At 39.9% G+C, this 19,268-nt stretch overlaps 1 protein-coding gene across 1 annotated transcript in view; it reads left to right on the forward strand.

Annotated features, from left to right (window-relative positions):
• LOC149268343 (uncharacterized) overlaps positions 1–13,664 on the forward strand; it is a 35,320-nt gene extending 21,656 nt beyond the window's left edge. The window contains exon 1 of the mRNA XM_089472147.1: positions 1–13,664. This exon is cut by the window's left edge and continues 21,656 nt beyond it. Within this exon, the coding sequence (XP_089328273.1) occupies positions 8,567–10,399 (1,833 nt within the window). The 5' untranslated portion in view covers positions 1–8,566 and the 3' untranslated portion in view covers positions 10,400–13,664.
• Positions 13,665–19,268: the final 5,604 nt, after the last annotated feature.

Below are 19,268 nucleotides of genomic sequence, written 5' to 3' on the forward strand. Positions count from 1 at the left end.
AAAGGCTGAAAATAAAGAAAAAGTTAAAAAAATATGCTTAAAAAGGCTTAAAAAATAATAACTAGTTGCCAATAAAATGCTAAAAAAGATAAAAATAGCTAAAAAATAAAAATAAAAAATAAAAAAAAATACAAAACAATTAAATCTGAAAAAAAAAAAATGCTGAAAAAAAAATAATAATATATGCTGCCAATAAATATAGAAAAAAAAAAAAAAAAAAAAAAAAAAAATATCATATATACTTACCTGATTGCCATTGGGGGTCCACAAATCTGAAAAAAGAAGAAAAAAATTACAAAAAATATTTCATTTAAATACTTACCTGATTGCCGACGCCATTGGGGGTCCTCTAATCTGAAAAGAAAAAAGAAGAAAATATTAATATTTCAATTTTCAACTCACCACTACATAGATGGAGAGGGTATGCGCCAGCCGGCGCATGCCAGTGATTAACGCCAGTGCCTCATGGATGCACACTGGCCACGCACTAACGCTTAATGGCTGCCAATCCGGACGACGAGCTGCGCGGGACGCACGCATTCCACTGATGACAACGTATGCAGCCGCACACTGAAATAAAAATGAACCACAAGCCATAATCAGCGGTAGATGACAACAAGAGGGCTACTTATCTGACGAGCTGCGACCACTCCAGCGACGAAGAAGGATGTCCACGATGACTGCCACCAATGTACCTGCAAATAGAATAAGTTAGATTAATATTAATGTTTAATGTTTTATGTTAAATGTTAAATGTTAATTTATTTCTCACTTATTGTCACTGATTGTAATTGTCTTTGTACCACAAATGTCATTACGAGTTAAGTTTTACATGTGTTGTAATAGTGATGTAAGAATATGTTAATTGTAAGTAACCACTATCGGTAACGATCAAATTGTTAATGTTAGTCAATAAGATAGTTACCGATGACAAGATAGCGGCCAATAATTGCAAAAACACCAACAACCAACAAGTGCCTGAAGATGCTGTGACTCCCACTCACAAAATGTTGCTCTCGAATGAGTAATGAGGTCGAGTACGTGAGCGCGTTCAGACGTGCACACCGCAGAGCGCGAGGCCGGCGGGCAATTAGTAGTCAGACTATGTAAAGTTTATATCATAAGTCAAGACTACGGTGAATAATAAAAAAATAAAAAATTAAATAAAAGTGTTTTTATTTAAAAGTGGACAAATTAAAAACATTCTAATAGCTAACAACGGCGGCGACTACAATATAAAACACAAAATTAAAATTGAATAAAAGTGACTAAAAATAATTTTTTTTTTTTTTTCACTTGTGAAAAAATCGGCCATCTTGTGGGCAGCCATTAACATATAAAACTAAAATTTAATTATCTTGATAATTTTTATTTGAAATGAACTAAAACAAAAACTATATTAAAAACAACTACAGCAGCAACTATTGTGATAAATAAAAAACAAAATTCAAATAAAATTAAATAAAATTTTGACATATTAAAAAGTGGCCATTTCTATGTACATACGTGCATATGTACATACAATATAAAATAAAACGCAACTAATTAATCCTTATTTAAAAAAACATGCAACTAAAACTACAATATACAGCAACTAAATCTACGACAAATGTGATAAAATAAAACATAATTCAAATAAAAACAACTAAAATATAACAACTTAAAAAGTGGCCATTTCTATGTACATACATATGTGCATATGTACATACAAATATAAAATCAACTACAACTAACGAGTTTTTATTTAAAACGAATTAAAACCTAAACTGCAATATTAATCAACAAAAACTGTGATAACTACAATAAAATAAAATAAAATTCAAATAAAAATAACTAAAATATAACAACTTAAAAAGTGGCCATTTCTATGTGCATACACACACACACACACATGCACATATATAAAAGTTAAAAACCTATTTATTTTCTGTGATTTTATTTAAAATAAAACAACATAAAAACTAACGCAACTACAAAAACTACTGTGATATTCTTGACAAGTGGAAAATAAAATTCAAATAAAACAACACAAATTAAAAAGTGCAACTACATATGTGTCTACATACACACACACACACACACATATATACAACACAACCAAATTTAACGAGTTTTATAACTAAAATAAAACAAATTAAAAGCTACTAAACTAAATAAGTGTTAATCTACGTGTTAGTGTTGTTTTTATATGTTAAATGTTAAGTGTTAGTAATGTTAAACATATTAAAATAATACAAAACGGCCACTAAGTGTAAACTAAAAACACACACAAACAAAGTTAATAAAACAAAACTACAAATAATCAACAAAAACACCACAAAAACTGCATACAAGAAAAACTACACAAGATGCCAAAAGACGCCAACAACTCGTCGCCAATCTCAGTGGGCCGGGATGAGGATTTCGCCGCCTACATCATGACCAGCGCAGAGGAGATGGAAGCCGGCAAGTCGCTCGTCAATAAGAGGATGGATATTGGTGAGTATGCACTCCCTCTATTCTCTCCTCATCTATCCCCTATACCCAAGCCACTAAAAAACGCGCCAAAAGACGCGACAAAAGACGCGCCAAAGAAGGCGGCAAAAAACGCGCCAAAAAAGGCGCCACAAGAGGCGTCGAAAATGGCCGACCGCAAGTCACTCGAGAGCGGCCTGGAGAAGCTGGAGAGTGAAAGCAGTCAACATAGGCGGCTCTCTCTTCGCAGCTTGGGTCGGCCATTGTTACAAAGAGAGACTATCACTCACACTCACACTCACTCACATGCAAACATGAAAAGTCACCCCGACGATCGCGCTCACTCACAAACACACTCACACGAATCACGCTCACGCTCAAAACAAAGTCACTCAACTAAACTGAAACCAAACAACGATGACGTCACTACGAGAAAAACACTCAACACTCAGTCACAGCAAGCAGTGCAAATGCAACAAGTACAAACGAACACTAAACTGACTACTGCTACGACAAATACATCACATGCAACTACAACTACAACAAATGCTACAACTACACATGAAACTACAACAACAAAAGCTACTACAACAAATAAAACGAAAACAAATGCTACAACTAGCGCGAATTCAGTGGCAAGATGGCTGAGCCATGTGCCGCCATACTTGCCACACGAGCTGCCGCAGCCATTTGCTAATGCTGCCACTACAACTACAACAACAACAGCTGCCAATAACGTACAAGTACAAGTGCAATCACCACTAAAACGAAGAAACACTGTACTTGACGAGAACGACGATGCTACAAAGTTGATATTAAACACACCACAATTCACAAGTGACTTTGCTACACGTTTAATACAAGAAAGGCGGCAACAAAAACTACAACAAATACTACAACAAGACAAGCAAAGCAACAAAAAACACAAAGCTACGTCTCAACATGCAACAAACAACACCACTACGAGTACACAAACAAAGCCATCACCACAACCAAAGCAAACACGTGTACTAGCACAAATACATAATGTTGACGTCACAACTACAGCCCCCGTCTCTGCCCCTACAGCTCCACCCCAGCACCAACAACAGCAACAACAGCCAATAAACAAAGAGACAGTCACCAAGCAAAAGATACCAGCTATCTTTTTGCCTCTGGTGACTGATGTAGTGCCACTGATGGATATGCTGAATAAGCATCCATCAGTGAAAAGATTCAGCACTAAAGCTACTGGTGGTGCTGGGCGAGGACTTAGAATACACTGCCATGACCTTGATACGTACAATGCAGCACTAGAAGTGCTGCACCAAGAAAAGCTGCAACTGCACACTCACCAGCCACGCCAGTTAAAAGGCTATCGAGTGGTGCTAAAGCACTTGCACCACTCGACACCTTGCGACTGGTTGAGGGTGCAGTTGCATGCTCTGGGCTTCATGACGCGTTTCGTGCGCGTCATGAAGCACAGATTCACATCAAAGCCACTCAATCTGTTTGAGATTGAGCTCCAGCCACAGCCTGATGGCAGCCATGAGGCGGTGCTCAATCTCAAACAGATCGCTATGCAAGCAGTTAGTGTGGAGCGTATGGCCAAGCCCATCGATCCGGCCCAGTGCCATCGATGTCAAGCGTTTGGCCATACGAAAAACTACTGTAGGCGGCCATTTAGATGTATGAAGTGTGCGGGAGCACACGCATCCACAGAATGCCCAAAAGGCAGGGACGAGGCGGCAACATGCGCAAATTGTGGGGGTTCACACGTTAGCTGCTTTAAAGGCTGTCCGGCCTTTAAAGCAGCGCGTGTGAAACTGCTTGCCGCCCAAGCGACACAAGTAATGCGCAAGCAACAACAAAAGCAAAAGCAGCAACTACAACAACAAGAAGAAACAAACGTGCAACAAGTGGACAACAGAAAATTGACCTATAGCAGCGCAGCGCGTAGTAAAAACAACAAAAACACAAATTACAATAACATGCAACTACAAAGACAAGGACAAAGACAAAAGACAATACGCGGAAATGCAATAAAAACACCACTAAACAACACAAAAGTAACAAAAACACCAGCAAATAAGGCCACAGTTACGAAAAACAACAAAAACACAGCACAAAAACACTTGGCCAAACTACAACATTCACTACAAAGACAACAACAACAGGCTGCAACTCAATCGGCTAAACAAAGCAAAGCAATGTTTGGCCGCATTGAACAAAAACTGGACAAGTTATTGACTGTTTTGGACAAGCTACTAAACAAGCTACTGACCAATACGGACGACAATAACGCACAGACAAACGCAGCAGCAAATACAAGTAAAACTGAACAGCAGGTACAACAAACTCAACAACAACACGTACAAGTACAACAAATACAACAAGAACAAGTACAAGTACAACAAATACAACAAGGACAAGCAGAACAAACAGAAGAAATTCAACAAATAAGGCGGCAGCCACAGCGGAATCCCCGAATAGACCTCCACGAACTCCTGGGTTTGGACCTGGACAGGCATTTCGAAACGGCGATGGAGACGTCATCAAGCTGGTGCACTGACGACTCAGTCTGTTCCTCGTCAGCCAACGAGGAACACTACTGACCGCTAATGCACCAGCCGGATCCAAAACAAAGATGACGACTACACCAGCAGCAACAACAATGATGACGATCAGCTAATAATCTGAAAAGAATGACAAATTAATAAATAAATACAAAAAAAGCAAAGTAAAACTACGCAAATAACCGACGATACGCATACAAACACACTTGACGACTCAGGGATAATCCAACGAAATACAACTCGCCTCAGTGTCATGCTGAAAATCAAAAAATAAAAAAATTAATAATGCTAACAATGCTTTCACTTACCTGACGACCAAGGACAATTCTTCAAAGATGCCAATTCGGACCTGCGCCACTCACTGACAGCTAACACATCAATTGACGAGTAATACTACATACACCAAATATGTACAAAATTACTTGACAATTGACTAATTAACCACAATGGACGCCAGTAGAACGCAGACGAACTGAAATAAAACGAAAAAAAAATTAATAAACAATGCAAAAAATACATATAACATATATGTAAATACTCACCTGCCACCTTGGGATAACACCAATACACGGAAGAGCCACTAATTGCATATAAAATGCAAAAATATACATATTTGTATGCAATGTCAATGTCAAGCCAAAACAAACTGACTGTCAATAAATTAGCTGAAAAAAATAAGAAAAAAGGCTGAAAATAAAGAAAAAGTTAAAAAAATATGCTTAAAAAGGCTTAAAAAATAATAACTAGTTGCCAATAAAATGCTAAAAAAGATAAAAATAGCTAAAAAATAAAAATAAAAAATAAAAAAAAATACAAAACAATTAAATCTGAAAAAAAAAAAATGCTGAAAAAAAAATAATAATATATGCTGCCAATAAATATAGAAAAAAAAAAAAAAAAAAAAAAAAAAAAATATCATATATACTTACCTGATTGCCATTGGGGGTCCACAAATCTGAAAAAAGAAGAAAAAATTACAAAAAATATTTCATTTAAATACTTACCTGATTGCCGACGCCATTGGGGGTCCTCTAATCTGAAAAGAAAAAAGAAGAAAATATTAATATTTCAATTTTCAACTCACCACTACATAGATGGAGAGGGTATGCGCCAGCCGGCGCATGCCAGTGATTAACGCCAGTGCCTCATGGATGCACACTGGCCACGCACTAACGCTTAATGGCTGCCAATCCGGACGACGAGCTGCGCGGGACGCACGCATTCCACTGATGACAACGTATGCAGCCGCACACTGAAATAAAAATGAACCACAAGCCATAATCAGCGGTAGATGACAACAAGAGGGCTACTTATCTGACGAGCTGCGACCACTCCAGCGACGAAGAAGGATGTCCACGATGACTGCCACCAATGTACCTGCAAATAGAATAAGTTAGATTAATATTAATGTTTAATGTTTTATGTTAAATGTTAAATGTTAATTTATTTCTCACTTATTGTCACTGATTGTAATTGTCTTTGTACCACAAATGTCATTACGAGTTAAGTTTTACATGTGTTGTAATAGTGATGTAAGAATATGTTAATTGTAAGTAACCACTATCGGTAACGATCAAATTGTTAATGTTAGTCAATAAGATAGTTACCGATGACAAGATAGCGGCCAATAATTGCAAAAACACCAACAACCAACAAGTGCCTGAAGATGCTGTGACTCCCACTCACAAAATGTTGCTCTCGAATGAGTAATGAGGTCGAGTACGTGAGCGCGTTCAGACGTGCACACCGCAGAGCGCGAGGCCGGCGGGCAATTAGTAGTCAGACTATGTAAAGTTTATATCATAAGTCAAGACTACGGTGAATAATAATGCATTTGGCCAATGACATTGCTCTACGCACCCAGCGACAACTACAACGGGAAGCCGACGAAATTGCTGAAAGTAGGGAGCGATTCCTTCGCCGACGTGAGGCTCAGCAACGCAACGAAGCTGCACAAACAGCAGCCCACCAGCCGCAACGACTACCTGTTTTCGAGGGTATTGCGCCAATGCCGCGGCCACTACCACCACCATCACCACTTGCTGCCTATAGGGTCGTATTTGGATCACATAGGGATCAGAGTTAAGTAATTACACTATTTAAACACAAATTAAACACTCAGTTACAATTTCAAAATTTTATTTTCGGCACATACATATATATGTGCACGGAACATATGTGACGGCGCTTGCGCCTTAAATGCACATTTTGAATTAACTAAAAACTAACTTAAATATACGCCCTATTGGCTGTGCAGCCCACTTGGCTAAGTCTCCTTGCCGTAGTTGATGTGCTCTGCAAAGAAAAAATCAACATTAATAATCTTTTAATGTTTTTATTAACTTATGCAAAATTCACTTACCTGCTAGTCAGCTCGCAATTAATGAAATTCGACTATTTCCAATTTTAAGCCCCTCTGCACTTTGTATGGTAGCAGCTGTTTATATATAAAGATAATATTTAATTAATCTTAATTGTTAACTTTATTAATATCACTTTTTCAATTGTTAATTTTTTATATTGCAAAACTCACCTGCTAGTCAGCTTGCACTTAATGCAATTCCGCTGTCTACAGTATTGCGCCCGTCTGTATTTCGTATAATAGCAGCCACATATATATAAAAATATGATAATTAATTAATATTAATTATTCATATAATTAATTTCAATTAATTATTTGTTAATATTTAAACTTACCAATTAGCAGCATAAAATTTGCATTTAATGCAATTTTCAATCAGCTGTTTTTTGTTTTTGTTTTGATTATGCACTCCGATAGGCACAAAGCCAGGGGTGCATCGTCACTTTCCAAATTGCATTTGCGATACATCGAACGAAAATTAATTAAATCAAAACTGCTAAAATGAATTGTTAAACTATTTCTATTTAATTATCTATATTAATTGTCATAAACTTTTTGTAATTTAAGTTAATTTTAGCTTAAGCCCATATTTGAGAAAATGACCAGACTTTGTCTCGACTTTTCTCTATTATTCCAATTGGCCACTTTGGGCTATTTTCTCTGTGCATCTTGTAGATGCTTATTAATGAAATAATTGAATTATATTAATTAATGCCATCTATTACTATTGTTAAACTTAAACCTTAATTATCTATTTAGTCGTTAATCAGTTACTCAAGCACTTTATTGTTAATTTGTATTATCTTTAAATTGCTCTTTTATAAGTATTTTGTAACATTAAGCTGCACTGTTATTTTTGTGCACTTTTGGCTATTTAAATTGAATCATTCTATGATAAGTTTTGACAAATATTGTCCTTTTTAGATTTTAATTATCTCATAGGCGCTATTTATATTTACATAAAATGCTATTGTGAAGTATTAAATAAATAAAGAGTATCCCCGTTCTCTTCCCCTCATCATGCAGCTGCAGGTCAGCTGTTCATGTACGAGAATGGGAAGAGGCGGAGATCATTAATGTGTGTTCTTTGTAGACATACGAACAGAAAAAAAAAATCTTCATAGACATACGAACAGAAAAAAATCTATTTAAATCGGGTTTTTTGCAATTAAATTTTGCAAATTAAATTGCTGCAATGCCTAGGGGCTATACTGCAGATGACGGTGACGAGGATATGGACGTGGAAGTCGAATTATTAATCGACTCGCAGCCATTAGCGCCTGCGCCCACGCCATTAAAAGTGCCGGTGAAGAAAAGTGTGGTTACGGCACGACCAACAACTTCTCGAGCTGCGGCTCAGCAATTAAAGGCAAAACCATCCACTTCTGCGGAATCTATGGTCGCCGAATATCTTGCTGCAAAAAATGCAATGCAAAGTGCTACAAAGCCGCTCTCTAGTGAGAGAGCAGCAAAGAGGACTGCTGAAAAAGGCGACAGCCCCAAGAAGAAGACTGCGCAGCTGGACGCAGTTGATCTGGATGGCAGCGATGAGGACTGCCTGCAACTTGACGACTCTGCGCGGACTCCCAGGACTGAGGACACACAGCAGGAGGCAACTGGCCTCGTTAATAAAGCTCGCACTGCTGCAAATGTGCAAGCTATGCCGCCCAATGCTGCCGCTGCAGCTGTTACTGCTGCCTCCGCTGCCGCCGCAACTGGAGCAAGCCATGCGCAACTCAACGCGAAGCCCGCTCCGCTGTTTTTAGCAAATGTCACGGACATAATGCCGCTTTTAATCCGCCTGGATGATGCTATCGGCCAGGAGAACTACACCACCAAGCCGGCTGCTAACCACGGCATTCGGGTCCAGTGCAAGGACGTCGCCACGCACCGCAAATTGGTAAAGTACCTCGATGCTAATTCAATTGAAAATTACACTTTTCAATTAAAGTGCGAGCGCGGCTATAGAGCTGTTATTCGGCATCTGCATTTCTCCACTCCGGATCACTATATCCGTGAGCAGTTGGCCAAATTAGGGCACGAAGTTCGCTTCTTAAGAGGCATTAAATCACGCTTCTCTAAAGAGCCGCTTGACCTCTTTGAGGTTGAGTTGGCCGTCAGCGCAAACAACGCAGAATTGCTGCAAATTACGGCCATTGGCAACCAGCGTGTCAAAATTGAGCGGCCGTATAAAACTAATGAAATTGCTCAATGCCATAGGTGCCAAAAATTCGGGCACACAAAGAATTATTGCCGTCGCCCCTTTGCCTGCGTCAAGTGCGGCGCCAATCATGCTTCCACGGACTGTGGCAAGCAAAAAGGCGACCAAACTCCAGCAAAGTGTGCCAATTGCTCCGGCCCACATGCCGCGAGCTACAAAGGCTGCCCTTCTTATAAAGAAGCGTGCAAGAAGCGCGAAAATGAAAGTGCCACGCAGCTAGCAAAGGTCATAAACAGTTTAGCCAAGCCTGCTCCCACTGCAGCTGCTCAGAGCAATCGAGCAAATATGCCAAATTTGTCAAATATGCCAAATCTTTTTCAGCAAGCCCCCCCTCAGTCACGACCGCAAACTGTTAGTGCAGGGCCCAGTTATTCGGCTGCTCTTCGGGCGGGCCTTCAATTTGCTCAGCCTGTCGGACCGGCAGCTATTAGCAGCAAACAGCGTCAGTCTAGGCAAAAAGCCACCAAAGCTAGCCAGCAACAACAACAACAGCAGCAACAACAACAACAGCAACAAGTTCGTTTGCCTAGGCAGGCAAGCGCGCAGCGGCCGCCGCAGCCAAAACGTAGCCGTAGTCTGAGTACGCGCCGTAGGCATCCGCAACCAATAGATGGGGGTGCGCATCCTGTTAGTGGGGGTGTTCATTTTCAACGTTTCCAGCAGCCAATAAATGCGAATATGCCAAGCATGCCAGTACAAGTTAGCTCTAGATTAGAGGCTAAATTAGATAAACTCATTGAGATGATGACCACTGTCTTTGCCTTCTTGATGGCCAGAGTTGGTCCCAATGAGCCTTCAAATGTCTAGTAATGTATCCACTTCCCCAAATGCCAGTAGACGCAGCGCTGCACTGCAGCATGCTGTAACTCAACGGGTCAACAACATCAAGATATCTTTTTGGAATGCTGCCGGTGTCAAGAAAAAGCTTAATGAGCTCAACCTATATCTCGTCAAGCACGATATAGATATAATGCTAGTGTCTGAGACGCATCTGACTGATAGCGATAGCATTGCTATTAATGGCTATATTGTTTATTTAGCAAATCACCCCTCAAACAGGCGCAGAGGAGGTGCAGCCTTTATAATTAAACAACATATATGCCATTATGCTATGCGCTTTACATCTAACGACTCGCATCAATCTGTCGAAGTTTCAGTCAGCCTGCAAAATGGCCGTCATATCAATATTGTCTCAATCTACTGCCCGCCGCAAGTCATCTGGTCTGGGCAAGATTTCAACAACCTGCTATCTTCTCTGGGTGACACTTTTATAGTCGGTGGTGACTGGAATGCGAAAAGTCAGTGGTGGGGCAACGCCAGATCTTGTCTCCGTGGCCGAATACTAGTCAATAGTATTCTACAAGTGAATTGCAACATTCTGGCAACTGGGTCGCCCACCCATTTTCCGTTTAATTCGCGCCAAACTCCGTCTGCCATTGACTTTGCGCTATTTAAAGGCATCAGGCGAGATTTGCTGACCATCACTGACTCTTTCGAGCTCAGCTCTGATCATCTCCCGCTGCAAGTTCAGCTGGTTGAGAAGCCTGTCACCAGCAGAGCAAAAGGCCACCTGCTTGAGTTGAATGCCAACGTCAACAAATTTCAGAGCTATCTAAATGAAAAAATCTTGCTCAACACTGAGATCAGCAGTGCTGATGATGTTGATGATGCGGTCAATATTTTTGTCAAAAATATTGAAGATGCTGCAAACTATGCGAATGCACAGAACCCACGCAAGATAACGAGGACTAGATTTCGTGTAGATAGACAGACTCTGCAACTTATCGAAGCCCATAAGCAAGTCAAGCGCTATCTCGCTCGAAATCGCAATCCGATGCTTAAGATGCTCTGCAACAGGCTGTCGAATCGCATACGCAAAGAGCTCATATATGCTAGGCAGAAGTATGAGGAAGAGCTATTTAGATCTATCGATCCAACTGATAGATATAGTATGCAGAAGCTCTGGCGGCTGACCAACGAGATCAAGCGGCAGCCTGCACCAAATCTACCGCTGTTGAAGTCCTCCAGTGGCAATGGCTCTAATTCGCAAAATGTCTGGTGCAAGACAACAGCCGAGAAGGCCGAAACATTTGCTGCGAGTCTTGAGCAGCGTTTTCAGCCAATCGTGACTACGCCGCCCAGTGATCTGGCCGAGATCGAGGCTCAAGTTAGCCAGCCATCTTTGACTGCTTCAGTCTCATTTCGGCCAGTCACTGCGGCTGAGGTCATCAGTCACATCAGCACGCTAGAGAACAAAAAAGCGGCTGGATTGGATCAAATTGATAATCACACCATTAAAGCGCTGCCGATGAAGGCTATTCTGTATCTCGTCTTGATATGCAATAACTCTTTTAGACTGGGTCATTTCCCCTCTTGTTGGAAGTTAGCGATGGTGAAGATGGTGCATAAGCCTGGCAAGCCTACGCAACACGTCGCATCATACAGGCCAATAAGTCTGCTGTCTGGCCTCTCAAAGATACTCGAGTATCTTATTTTGAGCCGTATGCTGGAGCATGATACTCTTGTAAATGCGATTCCCAGCCACCAGTTTGGATTCCGCAAAGCGCACTCAGCTGAACAGCAATTGGGTCGAGTCACCCAATTTATTATTAAAGCGTTTGATGACCATAAATACTGCTCTGCTGTGTACATGGATATCAAAGAAGCCTTTGATCGAGTGTGGCATACAGGCTTGAAGTATAAGCTCAAGATGCTATTGCCGGATGCTCTCTACCGCATCCTCTGCTGCTATTTAGTTGATCGGACGTTTATTGTTGAGTGTCACGGTGGCTGCCGCTCAGGAATCAAGCAAATTCACGCCGGTGTGCCACAAGGTAGCTTGCTTGGGCCAATCTTGTATAATATATACACCAGCGACATACCAAGGCCAACTCGTCTACGTGGGATTTTGATTGCTACTTATGCTGATGACGTCATTGTTCTATCGGCAGACTCTCGCCAAGCAGATGCGCTCAGTCAGCAGCAAGCTTATATGGATAGCTTGGCCGAATGGGCGAGCAAGTGGTGCATTACAATTAATGCAAATAAAACTATGCATGTCCTGCATGCATACAGAGTTATAGCGCCATATCAGGCTATTCGCATTGGCAACGAAACTATTGAAAATGGCACTTCACATCCGTATTTGGGCGTTACTCTAGATTCTAAACTGCGCTTCTCACAACATGTCACTACGGTCGTTACTAGGGTCAGGGCTAGACTTAAAAAGATAGATTGGCTCATCAACAAAGACAGTAAATTGTCGCTTAGAACTAAAGTCATCATATACAAGCAGCTAGTTGCCCCATTATGGCAATATTCGCTACCTGTATGGGGTGCTCTACTGTCTGAGACCCAATTCAGCCGCATTAGAGTGGCTCACAATAAAGCTCTGAGAGCCATTTCTGGTGCTCAGTACTTTATCTCGAACACTCGCATCAGAACTGAACTGGACGTCTTGTCTGCAGATGAGATACTCAATAATCTCTGCGCTAAATACTACGACAGACTTCGCGCTCATAGCAACAATCTGGCCAAAAACATAGCCTATGACCCGTTTATCCCACAGCGGATAACTTTGGCTAGATACACGAGTCTCGTTAACACGCATTTAGCCAACGATATTGCATTACGCACTCAGCGGCAACTGCAAAGAGAAGCTGACGAAGTAGCTGAAAGCAGAGAACGATTCCTTCGCCGACGGGAGGCTCAGCAACGCAACGAAGCCGCACAAGCAGCAGCCCACCAGCCGCAACGACTACCTGTTTTCGAGGGTATTGCGCCAATGCCGCGGCCACTACCACCACCATCACCACTTGCTGCCTATAGGGTCGTATTTGGATCACATAGAGATCTAAGTTAAGTATTAACACTAATTGACAATTCAAAAATTTTATTTTCGGCACATATATATGTGCAGCGAACATATGCGACGGCGCTTGCGCCTAAAATGCACATTTTAAGCCTACTTAAAACTAACTTAAATACGCGCCCTATTGGCTATGCAGCCCATATGGCTAAGTCTCCTAGCTGTACTTCATGTATTCTGCAAAGAAAAAATCAACATTAATAATCTTTGAATGTTTTTATTAACTTCTGCAAAATTCACTTACCTGCTAGTCAATTTGCAATCAATGAAGTTCGGCCATTTCCAGCTTTGCGCCCCTCTGCACTTTGTATGGTAGCAGCTGTTTTTTATATAAAGATAATAATCAATCAATATTAATTATCAACTTTATTAATATCACGTTTACAATTTCTAATTTTTATTTTGCAAAACTCACCTGCTAGTCAGCTTGCACTTAATGCAATTCCGCTGTCTACAGTATTGCGCCCGTCTGTATTTCGTATAATAGCAGCCACATATATATAAAAATATGATAATTAATTAATATTAATTATTCATATAATTAATTTCAATTAATTATTTGTTAATATTTAAACTTACCAATTAGCAGCATAAAATTTGCATTTAATGCAATTTTCAATCAGCTGTTTTTTGTTTTGATTATGCACTCCGATAGGCACAAAGCCAGGGGTGCATCGTCAATTACCAAATTGCATTTGCGATACATCGAACGAAAATTAATTAAATCAAAACTGCTAAAATGAATTGTTAAACTATTTCTATTTAATTATCTATACTAATTGTCATAAACTTTTTGTAATTTAAGTTAATTTTAGCTTAAACCCATATTTGAGAAAATGACCAGACTTTGTCTCGACTTTTCTCTATTATTCCAATTGGCCACTTTGGGCTATTTTCTCTGTGCATCTTGTAGATGCTTATTAATGAAATAATTGAATTATATTAATTAATGCCATCCATTACTATTGTTAAACTTAAATCTTACTTATCTATTTAGTCGTTAATCAGTTACTCAAGCACTTTATTGTTAATTTGTATTATCTTTAAATTGCTCTTATATAAGTATTTTGTAAAATTAAGCTGCACGGTTATTTTTGTGCACTTATGGCTATTTAAATTGAATCATTCTATGATAAGTTTCGACAAATATTGTCCTTTTTAGATTTTAATTATCTCATAGGCGCTATTTATATTTACATAAAATGCTATTGTGAAGTATTAAATAAATAAAGACTATCCCCGTACTCTTCCCCTCATCATGCAGCTGCTGGTCAGCTGTTCATGTACGAGAATGGGAAGAGGCGGAGATCATTATTGTGTGTTCTCTGCAACATACCAACAGAAAAGAAAGCATCCACCGATGAAGTCATCCCAACTCCTCGAGAGCACTCCTGGATTGATGTCGCCACTACTCACCATGCCAGATTGCCAGTGTTTCGGCGGCTGGCTGCAGCAGCCTTTGATGCTCGTCCCCCTCCACCGATCGAGCAGCCATCACAAGAATCACCTGTAACATAGAACACTTGTATTTTCTTTTCATATTTCTACTATTTGTAAGAATCCAATTCAAACTCACTCTTTATATTAGTATTATTAGTTTTTATTAGTAGTATTAGTATTTAGTATTTAGTTTTATTATTATTAATCTTAGTAATGTAAATTCTTTTCACTTAGCTTGTACTTTGATTTTTCGCGCAACGCAATTTCTTTAACATTTACTCACTTACTTACTCACTCACACACACACACACACACACACTTAATATTCGCATCTATGTTAGGTATATTAATAAGATATGGCAGCCCTGCGTGGTTGTTAACATCAATGTAAGCCAGTTGAGCCCTGTTATGTTAAGTTTAACATTAACATTGACTAGGGCGCCAATTCATTCCAATTCAAAATACTCGGTATACAATGGGATACACACGGAACCGAGCGACTGTCAAGCGCCTGCCCGTTCAGCCATCTGCCGGCTGTGCTGGCTCTCCCAATAGAGGGAGTTCCAATTCCAATTCCAATCGGATTTGGGATTGGAATGTCGGCTGAATTGGTACGGTGAGGTGGAGGCGCTGGGCAGTCCAGTTCCCAGATTCGTCTGTAGAGCGGCAGCGAGTGCGCACGCGATTGAGATCCGATCCGACATCGACATCGTGCGCGGCAGTGGAGCCCCGGCGGCCGACGGCAGACGCCACCATCTAGACTATCTAGATTGACTAGACAAAATCATCATGCCAGTCAAAGACTCAGAAATCGTAGCCGTAGTAATGTTCGGTTAACTGTCAATAATGATAATGATATCAAATCATTAAATGATAAATTGGACACATTGATCAGCTTAATGCTTAATGAGCGTAAGCGGCCAAATCCTGTAGATAACAGCAACCTTGAAAAACTCAATGCAAAATTGGATAATCTAGTCACTATGCTTACCATGCTAACTAGATGCATGATGGCAAAGCATGTCAATGACACATCTATTAATGAATAGTTCTACTGTACACTGTAACTCATTAAGAATTCTGGTATGGAATGCAGCTGGCCTACATAACAAACTGGGAAATTTAATTGAATACGTCAAGCATAATGATATTGATATTATATTACTTTCAGAAACACGACTAAATAGTAATGACTTACTCAAGATAAATGGATATCATACTTACTTAGCAAATCATTTGTCAAATCGACGTAAAGGAGGAGCTGCCTTAATTATTAAACATGGTATTCGACACAACCCATCTGTGAAAGTCAATACTGAGCTTGTTCAATGCGTTACAGCCACTATCTTTCTGCCAAATAATTTTCAATTTAATTTGTCCTCTTTGTATTGTCCACCTCAACTATCCTGGCAATATGACGATTTCACTAACCTTTTACAAAGTAATGGCAACAGATTCCTTACAGCTGGTGATTGGAATGCAAAAAGTAGCTGGTGGGGTAATGCTAGATCATGTACTAGAGGAAGTACTTTGCTAAAAGTTATTCAAGAGAGTAAATATAATCTACTGGCTACAGGCTCGTCAACTCATTTCCCGTATGATATGCGATCATCACCATCTGCTATTGACTTTGCCATTTATGCAGGAATTAATTCTGATTTGTTAAGTATACAAGTTGCCGGCGCAGATGAATTAACATCTGATCATCTACCGCTCTTGATAAAATTAGCTCTGGACAAGACACAGATCGTAAACAGAAGAATGGGCAGCTATCTTCTTCCGAAGAATGCTAATATTCCAACGTTTCAAAAAAGATTAAATGATTGCATTCTGCTAAATACTGAAATCAAGAATAGTGAAGATGTTGAAGATGCTGCTGCAATATTTGAGCAAAATGTCATTGACGCTGCTATGCATGCAGCTAATATGATTCCCAATACTAGGCATGACCGTGGGCACATTAGCAACAACGGCACCAAATTAAGCTATTATGTCCTAGTTATGATTAAGGGAAGGAAACTTATAAAAAGATACCTGAAAAATCATCGTGATCGGGCTGCTAAACTGGTGCTCAACAGATTGACCAGAGCAATCAAAATTGCCATTAAGGAAGCTAAAAACAGAAATATAGATAGGTTAATCAATCATATTGATCCTAACGATAGATATTGCATGAAGAAGTTATGGCGAGTCACAAATTTGGTAAAAAAGCAACCGATTACTGACTTACCGCTTAAAAGATTTGTTGATGTAGATCACACAACTGTGAACGAAAGACATGCCATTTGGTGTAAAACCTCTGAGGAGAAAGCAGAATCTTTTGCTCTTCATCTTGAAGGACGGTTCCGGCCTAACATAACCTGCAGTCAAGAGGATAAAGAGGACATTGAATCTCAATGCTTGCCAGATTTAGACAGTGGTAGCTTGCCTCCTGTGCAATTTCGACCTATACTTGTTCAGGAAGTTATGACCATAATCAATGATCTTCAAATTAAGAAGTCTCCTGGGTTAGACTTCATTGATAACTGGACACTCAAAGCACTTCCTCTAAAGGCACTGCTGTATTTAACTCTTATATTCAACAGTGCGCTCAGATTTGGACACTTTCCCAGCCGATGGAAATGCGCAAGAGTCAGAATGATAGTTAAACCTGGTAAGCCAGCCCATGAGCTGACTTCCTACAGGCCAATCAGCTTACTCTCAGGGCTATCCAAAATCCTTGAGAAGTTAATTATGAATAGGCTATTTGAGGTGGAGGCGTTTTGTAAGGCAATGCCTGATCATCAATTTGGCTTTCGTAGTCGGCATTCCACAGAACAGCAACTTGGTCGTGTCACTCAATTCATTATGGAAGCTTTTGAAGATAATTATTTCTGCTCAGCCGTCTATCTGGACATTTCTGAAGCTTTTGATCGTGTCTGGCACCCAGGGCTTCTATACAAGCTAAAGAAGTTACTACCAAATGTACTATTTAACATCCTACATAGTTATCTCAAAAATCGTACATTTATAGTGGAGTGTTTCGATGGCACACGATCAAGTGTTAAACAAATCGCTGCTGGTGTTCCACAAGGAGGCGTTTTGAGCCCAATTCTGTATAATTTCTACACTGCGGACATGCCACTTCCAGCCATATCCAGCGTTCGACGCCCAACTGCACGCATGATGCTAGGAACATATGCTGATGACACTGCAATTCTCTCGAGCAATATTAGTTTGACACATGCTGTACAACACCTTAATCAATATCTCAACACATTTCACGAATGGACCAAAAAATGGTGTATCAAACTCAACTATTCCAAAACAGTTCATGTGATACATTCAATTCGACAAGTACAATATGATCATCAAAGTGTTGTCACAATTGCGGGTAATAATATTGACAACAAAACTAGCCATAGATATTTGGGCATACAACTGGATAACAAACTGTTGTTAAAAACTCATATTAATAATATAATTGGCAAGCTTAGAACGAGAACTAAAGAGTTAAAGTGGATAATTGGAGCTAGAAGTAAGCTGCCACTAAAACTTAAAATATTACTATATAAGCTGCTTATTGCGCCGATTTGGCAATATGCTCTTCCTATATGGGGCGCGCTGATATGCGAGACCAGATTTAATAAGCTGCAAGTAGCACAAAATAAAATACTTAGAGAAATAACAGGTGCACCGTGGTATGTCAGTAATAACACACTTCATATAGATCTGCAAGTAGACACTGTTGAAAGCATCTATAATAAACTGTGTTATAAATATGTGAGCCGGCTTCTTGCTCATCCCAATCCTGAGGCAAGACGAATTGGTAACTACCCGTGCATTCCGCAACGGCTGAAGTGGAAGCGTTACTCCGTGATGCTCAACAATCACTTGCAATCAAACATATTTAAACGGAAATGGGAACTATTACAGGCCAAGCAGAGACGGGCACATGGTTGCATATATGTTGCTACTATCCCTTCTAAAAATGCAGTTTCTACTTTTAATCATCCTGTTAACTTAAATCGGAACTTCAACTCATATCAGAATATCAGTTTTAGGCGGGACGATAGTTTCAGGCAAGATACTGGCTCCAGTCAAAATAATGGTTTCAATCAGGTCGATGGCTCCAGACAAAATTCCATTCCCAGTCGAAATATTGGCTCTAGTCGAGATGTCAATCTTATTCAAATCGACGGTTCCAGACAGGATCCTGGCTCCAGTTAAAATACTGGTTCTTCCATACAGATTTTGAATCCCAAACAGGATGCCAGTCTCGGAAGAGATGACGTTTCCTGGCCGGATGCAATTCTCAATCAAGAAATCTTTACATTCACTGAAACATAATTAAACAAACTACTTTTGTATTTCACTTCACACTCACAT

The sequence above is a fragment of the Drosophila arizonae genome, chromosome 5, assembly GCF_054131065.1.
Source record: "Drosophila arizonae isolate 15081-1271.41 chromosome 5, UAZ_ARI_1.0, whole genome shotgun sequence".
NCBI lineage: Eukaryota > Metazoa > Arthropoda > Insecta > Diptera > Drosophilidae > Drosophila > Drosophila arizonae.